Raw genomic sequence first — 20,075 nt, 5'->3', positions numbered from 1 at the left:
CGTCAAATCTATCTTCTGACCCATTTTGCCAAAGGAAAGGAAGTTGCCTAATAATTAAGCACACCTTATATAGGGTTTTGATGTCATTAGACAACACCCCTCCTCATTACAGAGATGCACATCACCTGATTTACTTAATTGGTAGTTGGCTCTCAAGCCTGAACAGCTTGGAGTAAGACAACATGTATAAAAAGTATCATGTGATCAAAATACAACTTGCCTAATAATTCTGCACACAGTGTACAGTTGTATTTTTATATTTTCTTGTATAAATATTGTAAATGGAGCAGGCAACTGATACACAAATTATCACATTTTCTGCAAGTTTTTTTTAAACACTTGTTTTGGATCCAGTTCAATTTTTTGGACCCAGAATATTTTTTGAATGTTATTGAATCCTTAAAACAATTTAAAAAGAATCTGTCACCCCAAAAATCATATATGAGCAAAGACCACCGGCATCAGGGGCGTATGTACAGCTTTCTGCAGTGTAGATAAGCCCCTGATGTAACCTGAAAGGTAAGAAAAACAGGTTATATTATACTCACCAAGGGGCGGTCCTGGTTCGTTTCGGGTCTGATGGGTATTGCGGTCCGGGTCTGGCGCCTCCCATCTTCATGCGATGATGTCCTCTTCCTTGCTTCGTGTCACGGCTCCTGCGCAGGCGTACTGATTTGCCCTGTTGAGGGCAGCGTAATGTACTGCAGTGCGCAGGCGCGAGCCTCTCTGACCTTTCCCGCCACCTGCGCTCTGCAGTCCTTTGCTCTGCCCTCCACAGAACAAATCAGTACACCTGCGCAGGATCCGTGGCAGGAAGACAAGAAGAGGACGTTATCACATGAAGATGGGAGGCATCGGACCACGACGCCCATCGGACCCAAAATGAACCGGGACCGCCCCTGGGTGAGTATAATATAACCTGTTTTTCTTTCCTTTCAGGTTACATCTGGGGCTTATCTACAGCATTACAGAATTAATTCATATACGATTTTTGGGGTGACAGATTCCCTTTAAATTAATGATTAGAAAAAATGAATTCTGCTAAACAATGATTTTACACATTTGACATTTTTATTATTAATTATTTGTAAAAGAAACCCCAAAAACTATAAAAGACTATATTTTAAATATGGGTTTATTTTCTGCAACTAAGAATAAATCAGTACCAATGCATCGTTACCTTATTGTTTCTTGTGATAATAAAGGGAACCTCACAGCTGATTCATGCTGCCTAATCATTGGGCATCATGTTTTAGGCACTGGCTGTATAATCTCAACTAGGTAGGTATGTTTGTAAAGAATCACTCCCAAGAATATGTTTATTCCCTAATCCTGTCTAAATATGTGAGTTATGCAGTGTAAGTGCAATAAAATACTTATTGCCGCTTTCTCCAGTTTCCAGCGACACTCCACGGCTCTTCTCACTCACATGACTAAAATTCTGAAATGGTTTTAACAATGTAAGCCTACTGAGCATCAAAACAATGTTCCATGGACTTACATCAGAAAAGTGATTTCTGGTTCCCACACAAACCCCAATGTGATCTAGAGTAAGAAGAGGACAGATGCAGTGCTTGAAACTGGAGGAGATGTCAATCAGTAAGTATTTTATTGCACTGTACAACACATGTATTTAGACAGGTTTAGCGAATAAAAAAAGATCTTGGGAGCACTTCTTTGTGTTGAAAATACTAATAGAGAAATGTACCCAGGTATATTTTCTCAGAAAAGTATTTTCTGGCACTCCTGTTTTTCTAATATATGTATATATTATTGTCCAATTTTGTCATTTTAGGAATTTATAGGAAACACAAATGCTGACAGCGTTGTTTACTACAAGCTTCAGAACCACATACGAGCAAGATACCTACGTTTCAACCCATTGGATTGGAATGAGAATGGCAGGATTGGAATGAGAGTAGAAGTGTACGGCTGTGCATACAGTAAGCAATATTTTTTCTTCGTTTTAGACATATTTCCTAAGCAAATGTAGATATGAAAATAACTAGTTTTAACCCCTTCATGACCCAGCCTATTTTGACCTTAATGACCTTGCCATTTTTGTGCAATTCTGACCAGTGTCCTTTTATGAGGTAATAACTCAAGAACACTTCAACGGATCCTAGCGATTCTGATTTAGATTTTTTCGTGACATATTGGGCTTCATGTTAGTGGTAAATTTAGGTTGATAATTTTTGCATTTATTTGTGAAAAAAATGGAAATATGGCGAAAATTTTGAAAATTTTGCAATTTTCAAATTTTGAATTTTTATTCAGTTAAACCAGAGAGTTATGTGAAACATAATAGCTAAAGAATAACATTTGTCGCATGTCTACATCAGCACAATTTTGGAAACAAAGGGTTTTTTTGCTAGGAAGTTATATTGGTTAAAATTGGACCAGCGATTTCTCATTTTTACAACAAAATTTACAAAACCATTTTTTTCAGGGACCACCTCACATTTGAAATCAGTTTGAGGGGTCTATATGGCTGAAAATACCCAAATGTGACACCATTCTAAAATCTACACCCGTGAAGGTGCTCAAAACCACATTCAAGAAGTTTATTTACCCTTTAGGTGTTTCACAGCATCAGAAGCAACATGGAAGGAAAAAATGAACATTTAACTTTTTAGTCACAAAAATGATCTTTTTGCAACATTTTTTTATTTTCCCAAGAGTAAAAGGAGATAATGGACGCCGAAAGTTGTTGTACAATTTGTCCTGAGTACGCCAATACCCTATATGTGGGGGGAACCACTGTTTGGGTGCACGACAGGGCTCAGAAGGGAAGAAGCACTATTTGACTTTTTGAATGAAAAATTGGCTCCAATCTTTAGCGGACCTCATGTTGTGTTTGGCGAGCCCCTGTGTGCCTAACGATTGGAGCTCCCCCTCAAGTGACCCCATTTTGGAAACTAGACCCCCGAAGGAACTTATCTAGATGCACAGTGAGCACTTTAAACCCCCAGGTGCTTCACAAATTGATCCGTAAAAATGAAAAAGTACTTTTTTTCACAAAAAATTTATTTAGCCTCAATTTTTTCATTTTCACATCGGCAACAGAATAAAATGGATCCTAACATTTGTTGCGCAATTTTTCTTGAGTATACCAATACCTCACATGTGGGGGTAAACCACTGTTTAGGCACATGGCAAGGCTTGGAAGGGAAGGAGCGCCATTTGACTTTTTGAATGAAAAATTTGCTCCGATCGTTAGCGGACACCATGTCATGTTTGCAGAGCCCCTGTGTGCCTAAACATTGGCTCTCCCCCACAAGTGACCCCATTTTGGACAGTAGACCCCCAAATAACTTATCTAGATGCATAGTGAGCACTTTGAACCCCCAGGTGCTTCACAAATTGATCCGTAAAAATGAAAAATTACTTTTTTTCACAAAAAATTTCTTTTAGCATCAGTTTTTTCATTTTCACATGGGCTACAGGATAAAATGGATATTAAAATTTGTTGGGCAATTTCTCCTGAGTACACGATACCTCACATGTTGGGGAAAAACCACTGTTTGGGCGCACGGCAAGGCTCGGAAGGGAAGGAGCGCCATTTGACTTTTTGAATGAAAAATTAGCTCCAATCGTTAGCGGACACCATTTCGCATTTGGAGAGCCCCTGTGTGCCTAAACATTGGAGCTCCCCCACAAATGACCCCATTTTGGAAACTAGACCCCCAAGGAACTTATCTAGATTTGTGGTGAGCACTTTGAACCCCCAAGTGCTTCACAGAAGTTTATAGCGCAGAGCCATGAAAATAAAAAATAATTTTTCTTTCCTCAAAAATTATATTTAGCCCGCAATTTTTTATTTTCACAAGGGGAACAGGAGAAATTGGACACCAAACTTTGTTGTCCTGTTTGTGCTGAGTATGCTCTTACCACATATGATGGGGGAACCACTGCTTGGGTACACGTCGGGGCTAGGAAGGGAAGTAGTGATGTTTTGGATTGCAGACTTTGATGGAATGGTCTGCGGGCTTCATGTTGTGTTTGCAGAGCCCCTGATGTGCCTAAACAGTAGAAATCCCCCACAAGTGACACCATTTTGGAAACTATACCCCCCAAGGAACTTATCTAGATGTATGGTGAGTACTTTGAACCCCCAAGTGCTTCACATAAGTTTATAATGCAGAGCCGTGAAAAAAAAAATCATTTTTTTTCCTCAAAAAATATTTTTAGCCCGCAATTTTTTATTTTCACAAGGGTAACAGGAGAAATTGGACACCAAACTTTGTTGTCCAGTTTGTCCTCAGTAGGCTGATACTCCATATGTGGAAGGGAACCACTGTTTGGGCACACATCGGGGCTCGGATGGGAAGTAGTGACGTTTTGAAATGCTAACTTTTATGGAATTGTCTGCTGGCGTCATGTTGTGTTTGCAGAACCCCTGATGTGCCTAAACAGTGGAAACCCACCACAAGTGACCACATTTTGAAAAATAGAACCCACAAGGAACTTATCTTGATGTGTGGTGAGCACTTTGAACCCCCAAGTGCTTCACAGAATATTATAACGCAGAGCCGTGAAAATAAAAATAATTTTTTACCACAAAAATAATTTTTAGCCCCTATTTTTTTATTTTTCCAAGGGTATCAGGAGAAATTAGACCCTCAAAGTTGTTGTGCAATTTTTCCTGAGTACGCTTATGCCCCATATGTTTGGGTAAACCACTGTTTGGACACACATCGGGGCTCGGAATGAAGGGAACACCATTTGACTTTTTGAATGCAAGATTGGCTGGAATCAATGTTGGTGGCATGTCGCGTTTGGAGACCCCTGATGTGCCTAAACAGTGGAAACCGCTCAATTCTAACTCCAGCACTAACTCCAACACACCCCTAAGCCTAATCCCAACTCTGACCATAACCGTAATCACAATCCTAACGCTAACACACTCCTAACCACAACCCTAAACCCAACAGACCCTTAACCCTTATCCCAACCCTAACCCTAACCACAACCCTCACCCCAACACACTCCCAACCCTAATCCCAACCCTAACCATAACCCAAACCACAAGCCTATCCCTAACCCCAACTCACCCCTAACCCTAATCTTAACCTTAATTCTAACCCTAACCCTAAATCCAACCCTTACTCTAGTTTCAACCCTAACCCTAAGGCTATGTGCCCATGTTGTGGATTCGTGTGCGGATTTTTCCACACCATTTTTGAAAAATCCGCAGGCAAAACACACTGCATTTTACTTGGGGATTTACCGCAGGTTTCCAGTGTTTTTGTGCGGATTTCACCTGTGGATTCCTATTGAGGAACAGGTGTAAAACGCTGCGGAAAGCGCACAAATAATTGCTGCTGCAGAAAATACAACACAGCGTTTCCGCGTGGTATTTTCTGCACTCTGGGCACAGCGGATTTTGTTTTCCATAGGTTTACATGGTACTGTAAACGTGATGGAAAACTGCCATGAATCCGCAGCGGCCAATCCGCTCCATGAGCACATTGTTAGGGCTAGCGGAACGCACCAAATAATAAGACAGATAGAGTATGGTGCGTTCGCAGCCCGGGGTCCACCGTGCAGAGATGGAACCTGCTGCCAAGTAATGACGGACTTTATGGCGGTACTCATAAGTAAACACACGTGGGTTAAACTTCACCCAGCGTGAAGGAAGCGATCCTGTTGCGTCACAAGATCGCGGTACCGCACATAGAGCGCGAGCAAGTAGTCAGCGAACTCATCCCCAACTAGGATTGAAGTCCGATTAGACCCTTGCTGGCACAACACCGCAACTGGGTGTGTAAGGAAGCTAAATAACAATATTAGGGCACAAGAGTGCATGCGGTGCCGCACTGACAAACGCCACTAACCACCCAGGCTTGGGTAAGGAAAGCACAGAGGAAGTGCACGGCGCCGTACTGGCGGTCACAGCAACTGGACGCTGAAATGTGTGATTCGTGCTGTAGGATAAGTCGGGCGCTAGATAGCAACCATACACCTTCCGCGAACAGACATTCAATAGGGAAGGGGTATCCAAGGACGACTTGCACTCACAACAAACACACGTATGCAAATGTACACTAGCGCATGGCCTAGCGGTCATGCGCAGTTTATATAGTTGCAGCACAGGAAGTGGCCACAGAAACTTTGCCCTTCCAAGACCTGCCAAGAGGACCAATGGAATGTGCTTCAGGGCCTGAGCACATGACCCTCGATCTCCAACGGGAGATCTTGCCCTGGGCATGCTCAGTGTGTGCAGACAAGGACTTAGTCCCAGAGATGTCCGCTCGCTGCTGACCAGCACTGGCTTTAATGGCAGAAGCTGAAGAAGCAGCAGTAACTCTCTGTACAGAGTGAGACTGAGCAAGACGCTGGGACCGACGTCCCTGCTGAGCAGACTCCACTGCGGCTGGACAAGAATGGGAGACCGCAGCGGAGATGGCTCGAGATTCCCCCTGTGCAGAAGCGGGAACTCGAGACCTAACATTACCCCCCCTCTTAGGGCCCCCCCTCCTTGGGCCTCGCTACGCTCGAAGGCAGCAATGAGCTGTGGGGCCCGAATGTTTTCAGCAGGCTCCCATGACCTGTCCTCTGGGCCATAGCCCTTCCAATCCACCAGATAGAACTTTTTGCCGCGTACCACCTTGCACCCCAAAATAGCGTTCACCTCGTAATCTTCCGTAGACAAACCCGATGTCCCGGCAGATGACTCGGAAAACCGGGACATGTATACGGGTTTCAAGAGGGACACATGAAAGGTGTCGGTGATACCCAAGCGTGGAGAAAGAGCCAAACGGTAGACCACAGGATTAACCCGTTCGAGAACCTTGAAGGGACCCAAGTAGCGAGGAGCAAACTTAGTGGACTCAACTCGCAGCCTGATATTACGGGCGGAGAGCCACACCAAGTCGCCAGGAGCAAAGGTCGGAGCGGGGTGCCGATGAACATCGGCGGAGGACCTCATTCTCTCCTTGGAGGCCCGAATGGCATCCTGAGTGCGGTCCCAAATGTCCCGTGCCTCCACAGCCCAGTCTGCCACCCTGGAGTCAGCAGAGGACACAGGTATGGGCACAGGAACACGCGGATGCTGGCCGTAATTTAGGAGGAATGGAGTTTGACCGGTGGAGTCGGCTACGGCATTGTTAAGTGCAAACTCTGCCCACGGTAGCAAGGATGCCCAGTCATCCTGCCTGGCAGAAACAAAATGTCGTAAATATGGGACCAAGGTCTGGTTGGCCCTCTCTACCAACCCATTCGTCTCGGGATGATATGCCGAAGAGAGATTCAACTCAATACTGAGTAGATGACAAAGCTCTCTCCAGAATCGAGACGCAAACTGGGGACCCCGGTCACTAAAAATTTTGTCTGGCATACCGTGTAGGCGAAAGATATGTTTGACGAACAAGACAGCCAACGCCCGTGCAGAAGGTTGCCGTGGAAGAGGCACCAAGTGCACCATTTTGGAAAAATGGTCGGTGATCACCCAGATAATGGTGCAGTTACGAGACTTGGGTAAGCCCACCACAAAGTCCATCCCGACCATCTCCCAGGGCCTGTCCGCCACCGGCAGAGGATAAAGCAAACCAGCTGGCCGTTGCCGAGGAGTCTTGTTCTTGGCGCAAGAGACACACGCCCGAACATACTCTGCGACATCACGAGCCATATGCGGCCACCAGTATGTCCTCGCCAGTAACTCAGATGTCCTTTTGGTACCAAAATGTCCACCCACCCTGGACGAGTGTGCCCAAGAGAGAACCTCCGGTCGCAAACTGGATGGTACAAAAGTCTTGCCCGGAGGCACAGACTCTAGCGAAACTGAGGCCACAGTTCTCAGCTCTCGGTGGGGACAATAAGCCGAGGCTCCTCCTCCGCAGATGACACAACGGAGCGAGAGAGAGCGTCGGCCCGAATGTTCTTCTCCCCAGAAAGAAAATGGAGGGTGAAATGAAATCGGGAGAAGAATAAGGACCATCTGGCCTGGCGAGAATTCAACCGCTGGGCTGTCTGCAGGTACACCAAATTTTTATGGTCTGTGAAGACTTGGAAGGGAAAACGTGCTCCCTCCAAGAGATGTCTCCACTCCGAGAAAGCCAACTTCATGGCTAGCAACTCCCTGTCCCCGATGGAATAATTCCTCTCTGCTGGTGAGAAGGTCTTGGAGAAAAAGAAGCAAGGATGCTTCCGACCTTGAGCATCCTTTTGGAAGAGGACTGCTCCAGCACCAACAGAAGAGGCATCCACCTCCATGATAAATGGCTTATCAACATCGGGGCGATGTAGGATGGGAGCGCTAGCGAAGTGTGACTTTATAGAGTTAAAGGCCTTGGAGACCTCCTCAGACCACAATTTGGGATTCGCCCCCTTCTTGGTGAGGGCAACCAAGGGAGCTACCAAAGTTGAGAAGTGCGCAATGAACTGGCGATAATAATTAATGAACCCCATAAAGCGCTGCACCGCTTTAAGAGAATGGGGTTCCTGCCAGTCCATCACAGCCTGTAGTTTGGCAGGATCCATATCCAATCCCTGGGCAGAGATGATGTAGCCTAGGAAATGTAAGGACTCCTGCTCAAACATACACTTCTCCAACTTGGCATAGAGGGAGTTTGCCCGTAGGAGGTCGAAGACTTTGCAAACATCTCTCCAGTGGGAGTCAATATCTGGGGAGTAGATGAGAATATCATCCAGATAGACTACGACCGAGGTGGAAAGCATATCCCGGAAGATATCGTTCACAAAGTCTTGGAAAACGGCTGGGGCATTACAGAGCCCAAAGGGCATCACCAGATATTCATAGTGCCCATCCCTGGTGTTAAAAGCCATCTTCCATTCGTCCCCCTCACGGATGCGAATCAGGTTGTAAGCACCCCGCAGATCTAGTTTAGTAAATACTAGAGTTGAGCGACCTTGACCTTTTTAGAGTCGAGCCGGGTTTCGCGAAACCCGACTATCTCAAAAGTCGGGTCGAGTGAAATCGGCCGATTATGACGTAAAGTCGGGATCGACCGAAACACGAAACCCAATGCAAGTCAATGGGGCAGCATAGTCGGCAGTGAGTGGGGGCCAGGAAAACACCTAGAGTGCCCATTTTAATGTCAAAACCATCCATTCTTCTTAATGAAGCTTGTCAAGCGTAATTTACCTTATAATAATTGGAAGGCATTTGAAATTGGGGGTCATTTGGCTAAAGTTGTGTGGGGTAGGGCTGGTTCAAGTAATTAGTGGGCCCAGGAAATCTGGACCACGTCACGGCAGTGGAGCAGGGAGAGGTAAGTATTTCAACTTTGCAAGTGCTGTGATCCTGAGCAAGCAGGGGGGGCCCACTTGTTGGCATTGGCACTGGCACAGGGCCCCTCAAAGTACAGCGGTGTGTTTGCACGGCGGGGGCGCCTCCCACCGGCAGCAACACTTTTGCGTACTATGAGAGGCCCTGTGCCAGTGACGTCGCCAACTAGTATTCCTCCCCCCACCTGATGAAGGAACCTGCACTTTTATCTGCACCTTCCTCTTTGTCCCCGTGTAAGGTGGTATGGTATGCGGGAAGAGCAACCTGACTTTCAGCAGGGTCACAATGTTGTTGTGTAGCATGCACGGGGAATGTTGCGTTATGGGTCAATGTACCAGCAGACTCATCTATCACTGGCTGGGCAATGGGCACGATGAAGTGGAAACACAGATATAGGCCCAAAGAATAAAGTGGGCTAAATGCAGTTCAAAATTGGTAACACAGGAATAACCAGGGGGCATTGCAGTGGAGGACAACTGGAATGAGAGGCTTACACAGAGAGTAGGGCCAAATCAGTAAGTAGTCGAAATGCAGTTCAAAATTGGCAACCGTAGTAAACAGGCGGCACAGCTTTGTTCAGTGGAGGAGAACAGCAAGGAGTGGCAGACACCGATAGTAGGCCCCAACCCAACTAGTAGGCCAAATGCAGTCTAACATTAACAACTACTTAACGAGAGCCTGAAAATGGAATTTCAGGACAGGAAACCAGGAGAACAGCAAGGAGTGGCAGACACCGATAGTAGGCCCCAAACCAACTAGTACGCCAAATGCAGTTGTTCCATTTAACCACAATTTAATGAGAGCCTGAAGATAGAAGCTCAGGAAAGGCAACCTGGGGAACACCTTGGAGTGTAACACACCATCTCTCTCCACCCCATACCCATTTTGTAGGCCTAATGCAGTGTACTTTTCTACAACTACTAAACGAGAGTCGGAAGACCGAAGCAATGGCAAGGAAACCTGGGGAACACCTTGGAGTGTAACACACCATCTCTCTCCACCCCATACCCAATTTGTAGGCCTAATGCAGTGTAGTTTCCAAGAACTACTAAACGAGAGCCGGAAGATCGAAGCTCAGGAAAGGCAACCTGGGGAACACCTTGGACTGTAACACACCCTCTCTCTACACCCCATACCCAATTTGAAGGCCTAATGCAGTGTAGTTTCCAAGAACTACTAAACGAGAGCCGGAAGATCGAAGCTCAGGAAAGGCAACCTGGGGAACACCTTGGAGTGTAACACACCCTCTCACTACACCCCATACACAATTTGAAGGCCTAATGCAGCGTAGTTTCCAACAATTACTAAACGAGAGCCGGAAGATCGAAGCTCAGGAAAGGCAACCTGGGGAACACCTTGGAGTGTAACAAACCCTCTCTCTACACCCCATACCCAATTTGAAGGCCTAATGCAGCGTAGTTTCCGACAACTACTAAACGAGAGCATGAAGATCGAAGCTCAGGAAAGGCAACCTGGGGAACACCTTGGAGTGTAACACACCCTCTCTCTACACCCCATACCCAATTTGAAGGCCTAATGCAGTGTAGTTTCCAAGAACTACTAAACGAGAGCCGGAAGATCGAAGCTCAGGAAAGGCAACCTGGGGAACACCTTGGAGTGGAACACACCATCTCTCTACACCCCATACCCAATTTGAAGGCCTAATGCAGCGTAGTTTCCAACAACTACTAAACGAGAGCCGGAAGATCGAAGCTCAGGAAAGGCAACCTGGGGAACACCTTGGAGTGTAGCACAACGTCTCTCTACACCACGGAAGGGCTGATTCTTAGGAAGGAAGGCTGTTGGAAATAAGCATTGCGCGTCCGAGGGTGATTATATTCTTATTAGGTATATACTCACCCTCGGACGCGCCCTGCTTCTTTATTTGGAATGAATGTTTATTTGCAATGTGGTGTTGACTTTCTCTATTATTTTGGTAATTAATGATTTTATTATTTTCATTGTTTTGCATCTTCTCGGCAATAATATAAAGAAGACGCGACAGGACAACACTCGGTGGATGCCATATGTGTGTTTTCAATTTAAAAAACCTTTCAGTTAACTACTTGCAGGAGAAAGTAATTGTAGCTGGTGGCCATTTTTAGTACTGTACCAGATTTTAGTTGTGTGTTTGTTTTTAATGTTAAAATGTCTGCATTTGATATCTCACCAGTATTTTCTTTTTTATTAGCAAAATACTTTTTTTTTTATTTTATGATGTTGTTTCAAGGGGTACACGGGCAGCAGTAGACAGGTCAGTGGAGGCCTAGTGGAAGGACGGACCGCAGACAGGCTTCGAAGCCCTAACATAATAAATTGGGCTGCCTGTAGGCAATTTAAAATTGGTTCCAGGGGAACACGGGCAGCAGTAGACAGGTCAGTGGAGGCCTAGAGGAAGGAGGGACCGCAGATGCGCCAATGTTTCCCCCATACCATATTTGAAGGCCTAATGCAGCGTAGTTTCCAACAACTACTAAACGAGAGCCGGAAGATCGAAGCTCAGGAAAGGCAACCTGGGGAACACCTTGGAGTGTAACAAACCCTCTCTCTACACCCCATACCCAATTTGTAGGCCTAATGCAGCGTAGTTTCCGACAACTACTAAACGAGAGCATGAAGATCGAAGCTCAGGAAAGGCAACCTGGGGAACACCTTGGAGTGTAACACACCCTCTCTCTACACCCCATACCCAATTTGAAGGCCTAATGCAGTGTAGTTTCCAAGAACTACTAAACGAGAGCCGGAAGATCGAAGCTCAGGAAAGGCAACCTGGGGAACACCTTGGAGTGGAACACACCATCTCTCTACACCCCATACCCAATTTGAAGGCCTAATGCAGCGTAGTTTCCAACAACTACTAAACGAGAGCCGGAAGATCGAAGCTCAGGAAAGGCAACCTGGGGAACACCTTGGAGTGTAACACAACGTCTCTCTACACCACGGAAGGGCTGATTCTTAGGAAGGAAGGCTGTTGGAAATAAGCATTGCGCGTCCGAGGGTGATTATATTCTTATTAGGTATATACTCACCCTCGGACGCGCCCTGCTTCTTTATTTGGAATGAATGTTTATTTGCAATGTGGTGTTGACTTTCTCTATTATTTTGGTAATTAATGATTTTATTATTTTCATTGTTTTGCATCTTCTCGGCAATAATATAAAGAAGACGCGACAGGACAACACTCGGTGGATGCCATATCTGTGTTTTCAATTTAAAAAACCTTTCAGTTAACTACTTGCAGGAGAAAGTAATTGTAGCTGGTGGCCATTTTTAGTACTGTACCAGATTTTAGTTGTGTGTTTGTTTTTAATGTTAAAATGTCTGCATTTGATATCTCTCCAGTATTTTCTTTTTTGTAAGCAAAATACTTATTTTTATATTTTCTGATGTTGGTTCCAGGGGTACACGGGCAGCAGTGCCCTGGTCAGTGTAGTAGTAGTTGAAAGAATGGACCGCAGACAGGCATCGAAGGCCTAAAATAAAAAAATTGGGCTGGCTGTAGGCAATTTTAAATTGGTTCCAGGGGTACACGGGCAGCAGTGGTGTGGTCAGTGGAGGCCTAGTGGAAGGAGTGACCGCAGACAGGCATCGAAGGCCTAAAATAATAACACATGGCTGTAGGCAATTTTAAATTGGTTCCAGGGGTACACGGGCAGCAGTGGTGTGGTCAGTGGAGGCCTAGTGGAAGGAGTGACCGCAGACAGGCATCGAAGGCCTAAAATAATAACACATGGCTGTAGGCAATTTTAAATTGGTTCCAGGGGTACACGGGCAGCAGTGGTGTGGTCAGTGGAGGCCTAGTGGAAGGAGTGACCACAGACAGGCATCGAAGGCCTAACATAACAAAAATGTCAATACAATGGTATTGTCAGTGGCAGGCATTGAAGGATGTCAGCGCATAGACTAAACATTGGTGGAGCTGTGAGATAATTTTGCAAGTGGTAGAGCACTGTTTGAGCTGGGGTGGGGGGAAACTGTCTTGTGGCCGGCGGTACAGGCCCAGGGCCCCTCATATTACAACGGTGTGTCTGACGTTGGGTGCGCACCACCACCGCCAGAGACACTTTATTGTACTAGGAGGGGCCCAGTGGCAGTGCCGTCGACCAAAAGCGGGCTCACCCACCTCTTCAGACAAACTGCACTCTCACGGGTGCTGTCGCCAAGTGTCGATACCACGGCCCCGTGTGGGGAGTTTGGCCATTTAGTGAGGTGTAAACATGTCGTATGCTGGACAATCAGGTGCTGAAAATTACGAGATTGGAAAAGGCATTCAGAATAGTCCACAGGCAAGACCTTTTCATAGGAAAGCTAGGTGTCAGCCGGGCAAGGTGGGTCAAAAGATTTCGAAATCCAGTTGTGGTTCATTTTAATGAAGGTTAGATCATCTACATTTTGGGTAGCCAGACGAGTCCTTTTTTCTGTTAGTATTGAACCTGCAGCACTGAATACTCTTTCTGATAGGACACTAGCTGCCGGGCAAGCAAGCTCCTGCAATGCATATTCTGCCAATTCTGGCCAGGTGTCTAATTTTGATGCCCAGTAATCAAATGGGAATGACGGTTGAGGGAGAACATCGATAAGGGATGAAAAATAGTTTGTAACCATACTGGACAAATGTTGTCTCCTGTCACTTTGAATTGATGCTGCAGTACCTGTCCTGTCTGCGGTCATAGCAAAATCACTCCACAACCTGGTCAGAAAACCCCTCTGGCCAACGCCACTTCTGATTTCTGCCCCTCTAACTCCTCTGGTCTGCTGGCCCCTGCAGCTCGTGTGAGAACGATCACGGGCGCTGTGTGCAAGGAATGCCAGAAGCAAACGGTCAACAAGAGTTGATTGTTTGGTTGCTAATATTAGTTCCAAGTTCTCATGTGGCATTATATTTTGCAATTTGCCTTCATAGCGAGGATCAAGGAGGCAGGCCAACCAGTAATCGTCATCATTCATCATTTTAGTTATGCGTGTGTCCCTTTTGAGGATACGTAAGGCATAATCCGCCATGTGGGCCAAAGTTCCAGTTCTCAAATCTGCGGTTGTGCTTGGTTGAGGGGCAGTTTCAGGCAAATCCACGTCACTTGTGTCCCTCAAAAAACCAGAACCCGGCCTTGCCGCGCCACCAATTTCCAGTGGCCCTGGAAAAGCTTCCTCATTAAAAATATAATCATCCCCATCATCCTCCTCGTCCTCCTCCTCCTCTTCGCCCGCTACCTCGTCCTGTACACTGCCCTGGCCAGACAATGGCTGACTGTCATCAAGGCTTTCCTCTTCCTCAGCTGCAGACGCCTGATCCTTTATGTGCGTCAAACTTTGCATCAGCAGACGCATTAGGGGGATGCTCATGCTTATTATGGCGTTGTCTGCACTAACCAGCCGTGTGCATTCCTCAAAACACTGAAGGACTTGACACATGTCTTGAATCTTCGACCACTGCACACCTGACAACTCCATGCCTGCCATCCTACTGCCTGCCCGTGTATGTGTATCCTCCCACAAAAACATAACAGCCCGCCTCTGTTCACACAGTCTCTGAAGCATGTGCAGTGTTGAGTTCCACCTTGTTGCAACGTCTATGATTAGGCGATGCTGGGGAAGGTTCAAAGAACGCTGATAGGTCTGCATACGGCTGGAGTGTACGGGCGAACGGCGGATATGTGAGCAAAGTCCACGCACTTTGAGGAGCAGGTCGGATAACCCCGGATAACTTTTCAGGAAGCACTGCACCACCAGGTTTAAGGTGTGAGCCAGGCAAGGAATGTGTTTCAGTTGGGAAAGGGAGATGGCAGCCATGAAATTCCTTCTGTTATCACTCACTACCTTGCCTGCCTCAAGATCTACAGTGCCCAGCCACGACTGCGTTTCTTTCTGCAAGAACTCGGACAGAACTTCCGCGGTGTGTCTGTTGTCGCCCAAACACTTCATAGCCAATACAGCCTGCTGACGTTTGCCAGTAGCTGCCCCATAATGGGAGACCTGGTGTGCAACAGTGGCAGCTGCGGATGGAGTGGTTGTGCGACTGCGGTCTGTGGACGAGCTCTCGCTTCTGCAGGAGGACGAAGAGGAGGAGGAGGGGGTGCGAACGGCTACAGCCAATTGTTTCCTAGACCGTGGGCTAGGCAGAACTGTCCCAAACTTGCTGTCCCCTGTGGACCCTGCATCCACCACATTTACCCAGTGTGCCGTGATGGACACGTAACGTCCCTGGCCATGCCTACTGGTCCATGCATCTGTTGTCAGGTGCACCTTTGTGCTCACAGATTGCCTGAGTGCATGGACGATGCGCTCTTTAACATGCTGGTGGAGGGCTGGGATGGCTTTTCTGGAAAAAAAGTGTCGACTGGGTAGCTCGTAGCGTGGTACTGCGTAGTCCATCAGGGCTTTGAAAGCTTCGCTTTCAACTAACCGGTAGGGCATCATCTCTAACGAGATTAGTCTAGCTATGTGTGCGTTCAAACCCTGTGTACGCGGATGCGAGGCTAAGTACTTCCTTTTTCTAACCATAGTCTCATGTAGGGTGAGCTGGACTGGAGAGCTGGAGATCGTGGAACTAGCGGGGGTGCCGGTGGACATGGCAGACTGAGAGACGGTGGGAGATGGTATTGTTGCCACCGGTGCCCTAGATGCAGTGTTTCCTACTACGAAACTGGTGATTCCCTGACCCTGACGGCTTTGGCCTGGCAAAGAAACCTGCACAGATACTGCAGGTGGTGCGGAAAATGGTGGCCCTACACTGCCGGAAGGGATGTTGCGTTGCTGACTAGCTTCATTGGCCGAGGGTGCTTCAACCTTAAGGGACGTTTGGTAGTTAGTCCAGGCTTGCAAATGCATGGTGGTTAAATGTCTATGCATGCAACTTGTATTGAGACTTTTCAGATTCTGTCCTCTGCTTAAGGTAGTTGAACATTTTTGACAGATGACTTTGCGCTGATCAATTGGATGTTGTTTAAAAAAATGCCAGACTGCACTCTTTCTAGCATCGGATACCTTTTCAGGCATTGCAGACTGAGCTTTAACCGGATGGCCACGCTGTCCTCCAACAGGTTTTAGCTTTGCCACGCGTTTTGGGCAAGATACGGGCCCGGCAGATGGAACCTGTTGCGATGTTGATGCCTGCTGCGGCCCCTCCTCCTCCGCTTCAGAACTGCTGCCGCCTGCACCCTGTTCCCCCAATGGCTGCCAATCGGGGTCAAGAACTGGGTCATCTATTACCTCTTCTTGTAGCTCGTGTGCAACTTCGTCTGTGTCACCGTGTCGGTCGGTGGTATAGCGTTCGTGATGGGGCAACATAGTCTCATCAGGGTCTGATTCTTGATCAGCACCCTGCGATGGCAATGTTGTGGTCTGAGTCAAAGGACCAGGATAGTAGTCTGGCTGTGGCTGTGCATCAGTGCACTCCATGTCAGATTCAACTTGTAATGGGCATGGACTGTTAACTGCTTCACTTTCTAAGCCAGGGACGGTATGTGTAAAGAGCTCCATGGAGTAACCCGTTGTGTCGCCTGCTGCATTCTTCTCTGTTGTTGTTTTTGCTGAAGAGGACAAGGAAGCGACTTGTCCCTGACCGTGAACATCCACTAACGACGCGCTGCTTTGACATTTACCAGTTTCACGAGAGGAGGCAAAAGAGCTAGAGGCTGAGTCAGCAAGATAAGCCAAAACTTGCTCTTGCTGCTCCGGCTTTAAAAGCGGTTTTCCTACTCCCAGAAAAGGGAGCGTTCGAGGCCTTGTGTAGCCAGACAACGAACCTGGCTCCAGACTTAGGTGCAATATTTTTTTTCCCACTACCAGCTGATGCTCCACCACTACCACTACCCTCATTACCAGCTGACAATGAACGCCCCCGGCCACGACCTCTTCCACCAGACTTCCTCATTGTTTTAAAAACGTTACCAAACGAACGGTATTTGTTGCTGTCACACAACTTACACGGTGAGCTATAACTTCAGTATGATTTAGCTACCCCTTTACAGGTGGGTGAGACCACAACGAAAATCAGCCACAATGTTACACACTCTGTTGTTGTTGGCAACAAATGAGATGGCACACACGCAGGACTGTCACTGAAGCGCAAATGTAAATATTTATCTCCCACTGATTTGTGTTTGTTTTTTTTAAAAGGGAGACTTCAGAAAAAAAAAAAATTAAAAAAAAATTATTTTTTACAGAAGAATTTATAAAACAAATAAAATGAAATGATTGTTTCAGGGAGAATTTAGGAAGAAAAAAAAAAAAAGGCTTTGTAGGGCCCACTGAGTGAGAGAGGACGCACACAGGAGTCAGGAGTGGCACACAAGCCCAGAGGCCAATATTAATCTCCCACCGATTGATTTAGTTATTTTTTTTGGTAGATTTTGGAACCCAAATCAAGCAAAAAAATTAATAGGCTTTCTATGGCCCACAATTGGGGAGAGAGAGAGAGATGGCACACCCAGGAGTCAAGACTGGCACACAAGCAGAAGGGGCAATATGAATCTCCCACAGATTTTTTTTTTTTTTTTCAGGGAGACTTGAGAGAAAAAAAAATACAAAAAAAATGATTTTTTTCAGGAATAATTTAGAAACCAAAGAAAATAAAATGATTGTTTCAGGGAGAATTTAGAAAACAAATAAAACAAAAAATAGGCTTTCTAGGGCCCACTGAGTGACAGATGACGCACACAGGAGTCAGGAGTGGCACACAAGCCCAGAGGCCAATATTAATCTCCCACTGATTGATTTAGTGATTTTTTTTGGTAGATTTTGGAACCCAAATCAAGCAAAAAAATTAATAGGCTTTCTATGGCCCACAATTGGGGAGAGAGAGAGAGATGGCACACCCATGAGTCAAGACTGGCACACAAGCAGAAGGGGCAATATGAATCTCCCACAGATTTTTTTTTTTTTTTTTTTTCAGGGAGACTTGAGAGAAAAAAAAATACAAAAAAAATGATTTTTTTCAGGAATAATTTAGAAACCAAAGAAAATAAAATGATTGTTTCAGGGAGAATTTAGAAAACAAATAAAACAAAAAATAGGCTTTCTAGGGCCCACTGAGTGACAGATGACGCACACAGGAGTCAGGAGTGGCACACAAGCCCAGAGGCCAATATTAATCTCCCACTGATTGATTTAGTGATTTTTTTTGGTAGATTTTGGAACCCAAATCAAGCAAAAAATTAATAGGCTTTCTATGGCCCACAATTGGGGAGAGAGAGAGAGATGGCACACCCAGGAGTCAAGACTGGCACACAAGCAGAAGGGGCAATATGAATCTCCCACAGATTTTTTATTTTTTTATTTTTTTCAGGGAGACTTGAGTGAAAAAAAAATACAAAAAAAATGATTTTTTTCAGGAATAATTTAGAAACCAAAGAAAATAAAATGATTGTTTCAGGGAGAATTTAGAAAACAAATAAAACAAAAAATAGGCTTTCTAGGGCCCACTGAGTGACAGATGACGCACACAGGAGTCAGGAGTGGCACACAAGCCCAGAGGCCAATATTAATCTCCCACTGATTGATTTAGTGATTTTTTTTGGTAGATTTTGGAACCCAAATCAAGCAAAAAAATTAATAGGCTTTCTATGGCCCACAATTGGGGAGAGAGAGAGAGATGGCACACCCAGGAGTCAAGACTGGCACACAAGCAGAAGGGGCAATATGAATCTCCCACAGATTTTTTTTTTTTTTTCAGGGAGACTTGAGAGAAAAAAAATAGAAAAAAATGATTTTTTTCAGGAATAATTTAGAAACCAAAGAAAATAAAATGATTGTTTCAGGGAGAATTTAGAAAACAAATAAAACAAAAAATAGGCTTTCTAGGGCCCACTGAGTGACAGATGACGCACACAGGAGTCAGGAGTGGCACACAAGCCCAGAGGCCAATATTAATCTCCCACTGATTGATTTAGTGATTTTTTTTGGTAGATTTTGGAACCCAAATCAAGCAAAAAAATTAATAGGCTTTCTATGGCCCACAATTGGGGAGAGAGAGAGAGATGGCACACCCAGGAGTCAAGACTGGCACACAAGCAGAAGGGGCAATATGAATCTCCCACAGATTTTTTTTTTTTTTTTTTTTTCAGGGAGACTTGAGAGAAAAAAAATAGAAAAAAATGATTTTTTTCAGGAATAATTTAGAAACCAAAGAAAATAAAATGATTGTTTCAGGGAGAATTTAGAAAACAAATAAAACAAAAAATAGGCTTTCTAGGGCCCACTGAGTGACAGATGACGCACACAGGAGTCAGGAGTGGCACACAAGCCCAGAGGCCAATATTAATCTCCCACTGATTGATTTAGTGATTTTTTTTGGTAGATTTTGGAACCCAAATCAAGCAAAAAAATTAATAGGCTTTCTATGGCCCACAATTGGGGAGAGAGAGAGAGATGGCACACCCAGGAGTCAAGACTGGCACACAAGCAGAAGGGGCAATATGAATCTCCCACAGATTTTTTTTTTTTTTTTCAGGGAGACTTGAGAGAAAAAAAAATACAAAAAAAATGATTTTTTTCAGGAATAATTTAGAAACCAAAGAAAATAAAATGATTGTTTCAGGGAGAATTTAGAAAACAAATAAAACAAAAAATAGGCTTTCTAGGGCCCACTGAGTGACAGATGACGCACACAGGAGTCAGGAGTGGCACACAAGCCCAGAGGCCAATATTAATCTCCCACTGATTGATTTAGTGATTTTTTTCAGGTAGATTTTGGAACCCAAATCAAGCAAAAAAATTAATAGGCTTTCTATGGCCCACTATTTGTGAGAGAGATGGCACGCTCAGGACTGGCACACAAGCCCAGAGGCCAATATTAATCTCCCATTTTTTTTTTCCAGGGAAAATTTAT

The 20,075-nt window shown here is 45.4% G+C and overlaps 1 protein-coding gene across 1 annotated transcript in view; it reads left to right on the top strand.

Moving 5' to 3' along the window:
* Positions 1–20,075, top strand: part of CNTNAP4 (contactin associated protein family member 4) — an 820,352-nt gene that overhangs the window by 256,068 nt on the left and 544,209 nt on the right. Inside the window, exon 4 of the mRNA XM_069762123.1 lies at positions 1,796–1,943. Within this exon, the coding sequence (XP_069618224.1) occupies positions 1,796–1,943 (148 nt within the window). The remainder of the gene's footprint in view (positions 1–1,795; positions 1,944–20,075) is intronic.

Source organism: Ranitomeya imitator, chromosome 1 (assembly GCF_032444005.1).
Source record: "Ranitomeya imitator isolate aRanImi1 chromosome 1, aRanImi1.pri, whole genome shotgun sequence".
In the NCBI taxonomy this organism is placed as follows: domain Eukaryota; kingdom Metazoa; phylum Chordata; class Amphibia; order Anura; family Dendrobatidae; genus Ranitomeya; species Ranitomeya imitator.
This window is presented reverse-complemented; position numbering and strand designations above follow the sequence as displayed.